Source organism: Mus caroli, chromosome 11 (assembly GCF_900094665.2).
Source record: "Mus caroli chromosome 11, CAROLI_EIJ_v1.1, whole genome shotgun sequence".
In the NCBI taxonomy this organism is placed as follows: Eukaryota; Metazoa; Chordata; class Mammalia; order Rodentia; family Muridae; genus Mus; species Mus caroli.
In genome coordinates, this window is record NC_034580.1 from 50,031,529 (window position 1) to 50,037,716 (window position 6,188).

At 46.3% G+C, this 6,188-nt stretch overlaps 1 protein-coding gene across 6 annotated transcripts in view; it reads right to left on the reverse strand.

Annotated features, from left to right (window-relative positions):
- Window positions 1-3,259: 3,259 nt before the first annotated feature.
- Window positions 3,260-6,188, reverse strand: part of Slc36a3 (solute carrier family 36 member 3) — a 26,441-nt gene continuing 23,512 nt past the window's right edge. For 5 of the 6 annotated variants that reach the window (XM_021176749.1, XM_021176747.1, XM_021176748.1 and 2 more), the window contains 2 exons: window positions 4,064-4,233; window positions 3,289-3,606 (listed from right to left, as the gene is read on the reverse strand). In XM_021176749.1, coding sequence (XP_021032408.1) covers window positions 3,338-3,606; window positions 4,064-4,233 — 439 coding nt within the window. In that variant the 3' untranslated portion in view covers window positions 3,289-3,337. Of the gene's footprint in view, window positions 3,607-4,063; window positions 4,234-6,188 lie in introns of all 6 variants that reach the window. The other variant, XM_021176746.2, reaches the window with a different exon arrangement.

The window sequence follows — 6,188 nt, forward strand, 5'->3', positions numbered from 1 at the left end:
GGAACTTTGGTCTCCAGTATCCCTTTGTGTTTGCAAAGAAGAACACAAAATAGAGGAAAATTAGAAATACACATCCCACATCAGTAAGGTCAATCTGGAAGAACCAGCATGCCTCCAGACTTAAAAGCACGCTTCAGGAGACCTGGAACTCACCAGTGAGCAAAAGCTGCTTTAAAACATATGAACCAGCCAGGCGTGGAGGTGCAGGCCTGTAGTCACAGCTACACGGGAGGCTGAGGCACCAGAGTGGCAGGTCCAGAGTGTACCTGGGCTAGCCAGGGTCTTCAAGGTCAGCCTAAGCAACAACTTAGTGAGACCCTGTCTAACAAATAGGAAATGGAGGCAAAGGAGCTGGGGCGTGGCTCAGGAGGAAAAGCTGTTGCCTGGCGTGTGGAAGACCCAAGGTTAAACCTCCAGTACAGCAAAACAAGCAAACTAACGGAATGATGTGGGCTGCAGTTAGATGAAGATTATTATGGGAAAATAACACTACAGAGCAAGCTCCTTTGCGAACATAGCCAAGCACTGGGCCTCGGGCCCAGAGCCTTGTGCATGCTAAGCAAACATTGTGCTAGCGCCGCCTGCCCCCCCTTCCCTTTAGAGCTTCTCCCCTGCATTCCTAACCTAAGTGTCTGTTGCAAGAGGCCTACTGTCTGGCCTGTCTCTGCTTGTGATGTGCTTCCTCACTAATTGCAACCACTTCTGACTAGATTTGAAGGGAGAGACTGTGCGTCTTTCCTTTTGCTTAAACATTTAGACATCTTTGTGTGGTTATTAGCTGCTGTGTACTAGTTTGAATAAGAATGGGCCCCTGAGGCTCATCAAAATGAAAACGCAGATCACATTAATAACAGCTCCAACTCTTCATTTCACAAACAGGACACTAAGACTGGAGGTGGGGAAGGGAGAATTTCCCAAGATTTGGTGTAAGATTAGAAACTGAGCCAGTGCCTGGGCAAAGTTAAGGCGACCGTTCTTCCTGAGACTCTTAGCTGAATAGAAATCCATTTTCGGGGCTGGAGAGATGGCTCAGTGGTTAAGAGAACTGACTGTTCTTAGTTCTTATAGAACAGTCAGTTCAAATCCCAGCAACCACATGGTGGCTTACAACCACCTGTAATGGGATCTGATGCCCTCTTCTGGTGTGTCTGAAGATAGCAATGGCATAAAATAAACAAATAAATCTTAAAAAAAAAAAAAGAAATCCATTTTCCCTCTGTGCACATTTTCTAAACCTGTTGCTTCAAGGACACCTTCTGAACATAGTGGGGGAAACACTCTTGGATTTATGTGATTTTTCAGGGCATTGAGGGATGTACCATGCATTAAAAAATATTTATTTGCCGGGCATGGTGGCGCATGCCTTTAATCCCAGCACTTGGGAGGCAGAGGCAGGCAAATTTCTGAGTTCGAGGCCAGCCTGGTCTACAAAGTGAGTTCCAGGAGAGCCAGGGCTATACAGAGAAACCCTGTCTCGAAAAAACAACAACAACAACAAAAAACAAAACAACAAAAAAAAATTATTTGCTTTTAATTTGTGTGTGTGTGTGTGTGTGTGTAACAGATGTGGCAGTGGACATGCTAGCGATACCCTTGGAGGCCATAAGAGATCACATGGAACTGGAGTTTCAGGCCACTATGAGCTATCTTGACATGGGAGCTGAGAGCTGAACTTGGGTCCCATGCAAGAGCCAGTGTGGTGGTTTGAATAAAAATGGTCCCCACAGGCTCACAGGGAGTGGCATTACTATTAGGAGGCCTAGAGAGGGCATTGTGTGAAGCTGTGAAGTGAACCCTGGATTGCCTTTTAGACCCCAAAATGTTGGAGATGCCAGCCCAAGAGAGAGAGAGAGAAGAGTGTTGCAAACAAAGCTGAAAGGAGCTGGAGATCTGAAGAGCACTTTGACAACAGACGTGGAGATGCAGAGTGGAGTTTGCCCAGCTGGTTTCAGCCTTGCTTTGGTCCAGTCTCTCCTCCCTCTGCTCCCTCCTCCCTTTTGGAAAGGTAATGTAGATCCTGTGCTGTTATATGTTGGAAGCATGTGATCTGCGTTTTCATTTTGCTTTTATGGGGGATTACAGTTAAGAAATTGTATGAGTCTCAGATGAGGCTTTCAACTTTGGACTTTTAAACAAGTCTGAGACTCTTATAGACTGTGGGGGGACTTTTGAAGTTGGATTAAATGTATTTTTCAGTATGATATGGCTACAAGCATATGGGGTCAAGGAGTAGAATGTGGTGGTTTGAATGCAAATGGCCCCGTAGTCTCAGGGAGTGACACTATTAGGAGGTATGTTCTTGTAGGAGTAGGTGTGTCCCTGTTGGAGGAAGTGTGTCACCAGGGCCAGGTTTTGAGGTTTCAGATGCGTAAGCCAGGCCCAGTGGTTTGTTCTTTTTCCTGCTGTCTTCAGATCAAGATGTAGTTACTTCTTCAGCACCATAACTTCATGCACGCGACCATGCTTCCCATCATGATGATAATAGATTTAAACCTCTGAACTGTAAGGCCAGCCCCAATGAAATGTTTTCCTTATAAGAGTTACAATGATCATGGTGTCTCTTCCCAGCAATAGAAACCCTAACTAAGGAGCAACAGTTGCTGTTAATGATGGGTCACCTTAGGGACTCATCCACTTTCTGTACAAGTAGTTATCAGTGTAAGTGTGTATATATGTGTGTGCATGTACACACATGTGCTTGTGGAGGCTGAGGTTGACATCAGGTGTCTTTTCTTTTTCTGTTTCCTTTTCTTTTTTTTTTTCGAGACAAGGTTTCTCTGTATAGCCCTGGCTGTCCTGGAACTCACTTTGTAGACCAGGCTAGCCTCGAACTCAGAAATCTGCCTGCCTTTGCCTCCCGAGTGCTGGGATCAAAGGCGTGCGCCACCACGCCCGGCCCAGGTGTCTTTTCTTGATTGCATTCTACCTTGTTTTTGAGAGACAGGGTCTCTCAGTGAACCTGAACTCACTGATTTGGCTGGGCTGGCTGGCCAGTGAGTTTCGGGCATTCACTTACCTCCTTTTTCCTCTATCGCTGGAACTACAGGCATGCATGGCCTCGCCTGGCCTTTTGAGGCTGATAGTATCAAAGATTTGACCTGCTTGTAGGTCCAAGGCACAAAAAACAAAACAAAACAAAACAAGCAAAAAAAAAAAAAAAAAAAAAAAACCCAGGACCAATAGACCAGAGCTTCTCAGGAATCAGCACGCACCCATGTTCTTCTTAGAAGACAAAGAAGCCGCTAATTAAGAGAGATGCTGAATTTTGATGAACACATATAATGGGAATCCAATAGAGGGTGGAGAAAGGAAGAGCTATTCAAATAAAAATAGGTAATTATATGTGGACCCTTGTAGAGTTGGCCGTGTAAAAGTGGGTCTGCTGGGTCATCTCGTAGAGGGCTTGGTATGTCCCAAGTACACACCCTAAGAGGCCCAGGATGCTGATCATGATGTCCTTGACAATGGTGGCACAGCTTATGTTCTCAGAGTAAAACGTGGCGATCTCCAGCAGCGGCGGGATGATGATGGCCAGGGCGCTGCTGCTCACAGAGCCCACCAGGGAGATGACCAGGTCCAGGCGGGGGATGAGGACGGCTGAGAAACCTGCAGGGAGAGAGGAACATAGACTCACTGAGTGTGCCTCAAAGAGGGGATCCCCCAACAGCACGGCTTTGTAGTTCAATGATCCGGCCAGGCACCACAGCTCTGGACCCTGGCTCTCCCCCAGTGATCTTTAAAGAGATTCATTTGTGTGTGTGTGTGTGTGTGTGTGTGTGTGTGTGTGTGTATGTGTGTGTGTGTATGCACCCGTGTGAATGTAGAAGCCAGAGGAGGGAATCAAGTGTCCTGTTCTGTCATCTATCACTCTCTACATTATTCCCTTGAGACAGGGTCTCTCTGTAATAGTTTTCTGAACCAGTTTCAGGTGGAAACGTGAGAAGCAAGGAGTCAAGCATCTCATAGATCCCACAGGCAAGCGGCAGAGCCAAGGCTGCTGGGGCAGGGACTATTCTGAGGTATGACGTGCACCATAGAAGCCTATGACCACCTTTGTACTCACAGGTCAGGCAGACCAAGGCTGTGCGGACAGTCAGGTCTACGAACAGAGCCCAGTTCTCAGACACTCTTGAGACGACATAGGGGACGATGATCTCAGCTGGGACGTGGAACTGGAGGGCATAGGTGAAGAAGATGCCCACAGAGTACATCAGCTTGACTGACTGGTACAGCCTGCAAGCAGAGCATTGAAAGGAAGTGAAATGCCACAGGCTTCGGAGAAGGTGGCTCAAGACTCATCAGAACCCTCACAGGTCAGACTGCCTCAGAGGGGACATGGAGGGCCTATGGAAGCACACATTCCTGGAGGTTCCAAAGCCATAGGAACCTCCATGTTTTATTTAAAAATTATAAATGTCAGATCTGTGTATAGGACAGTCACAGTATAACAGCCATACAGGCAAGACCATTGTCCCCACCTGATTCCCACTGAAGTTTCCTCAGAGCTTTCTAGAAATAATCCGTGTACAGAGAATCTTTTTAAATTTCTTACAAATGTGTGTGCACATGTGTGCACATGTACGCCCATGTGTGCATGCCATAAATCACACGTGGGGGCTGAATGACAACCTCAAGCGTCTGTCCTAGCCTTCTACCGTATTTGCGATGACATCTCTCTCTTCTGTCACTGCTGCATTTGTCAGGCTAGCTGTGCCACACACTTCCACGGATTCTTCTGTCTCTGCCTATGCCGCTTAGGAACTTGGGGGTCACTGATGTGTGTCACTGCGCCCAGCTTTTATATGGGTTTTGAGGGTTCTAAGTTGGGTCTTCATGTTTGGGTGGCAAGCACTTTACTGACTGAGCCATCTCTCCAGCCCTGAGCCTGCAATCTTAAACAGAAAGTGGGGGAGCCACACCAATGCCCTCAGATAGTGGTGGCACGGCTCCATGAGTTGCTGACCTTTGTTATTTCATCAAACAGAAAGCTTGGGTGTGGTGGCACGTGCCTCTGATCCCAGCACCCGGGAGGCTCAGGCAGGGGGGTTGCCACAAGTTTGATGCATCTTGATATGCATCGTGAGTTCCAGGTCAAGAAGGCTTATATAGCAAGATCCTGTCTCCAGACAATAGATAAACAAATCCTTCTTGTAAGTTCTTCCCCGTGAGTACGCATGCCTGGTGCTCTTGTTTAACAGCACAGAGATTTTTTCAGTTTTTCAACTAGTCAACAGTTAATGGGAAACTTAGATTATTCTGTCTTTTGCCAAGAAACAATGCAGCAAAGACTATCTCTACCTATGTCTGCATGTCTCAGCACCCCTGATACACACCATGTATCTTATGTCTGCACATCTCAGCATATATGGCACACACCCACATATCTGCTTATCCTAACAGACACCACACACATCTACACAGGAATATGTACATTATCTACACATTAACCCCAGAAGTAAAAAATGATTTTTAAATTACTTTTTCTTGACACTGGGTCTCATCCTGTGTCCCATCCTTCAAGATTGATATTCAGCCAAGAATGACCTTGATCTCCAGATTTCAATTTTCAAATGTTGGAATTAGTGGCAGGGTTTATAAGCGCTGGGAATTGAACCCAGGACCTTGTGTATGCTAGGTAAGCACTCAGCTACCTATGACCTATACATACCACTGAGCTATGTATGCATCAGGTCCCAGCTATGATTTTAATTTTGATGCCTACTGACATACTGCCCTCTTAATGTTCTAGTACAGTGTGTGAATCATTTCAGTCTCTGACATTGTACTATGTATGTGTGTTCCTGTATGCGCATGTACACGTGTGCAGGCATGTAGGGGTGTCAAGCTTGTATTTGACGAGGGGTCTCTTAGTGTGCCCTGGGACTCTCACGTTTGGCTTGGCTGGCTGGCTGGCCAGCACATTCTATGAATCTACCTGTCTCCACCTCTCCAGTGCTAGGAGAGCAAGCATATGCCTCTAAACCCAGATTTTTATGTGAGCACTGAAGGTCAAACTCAAACCTCGTGTTTCTGTGGCAAGCACTTAACTGAATTATCCATTCAGCCACCAAATTGTATTTTTTTTTCTTTTTTTCTTGTTTTGTTTTTTCAAGACAGGGTTTCTCTGTGTAGCCCTGGCTGTCCTGGAACTCACTTTGTAGACCAGGCTGGCCTCGAACTCAGAAATC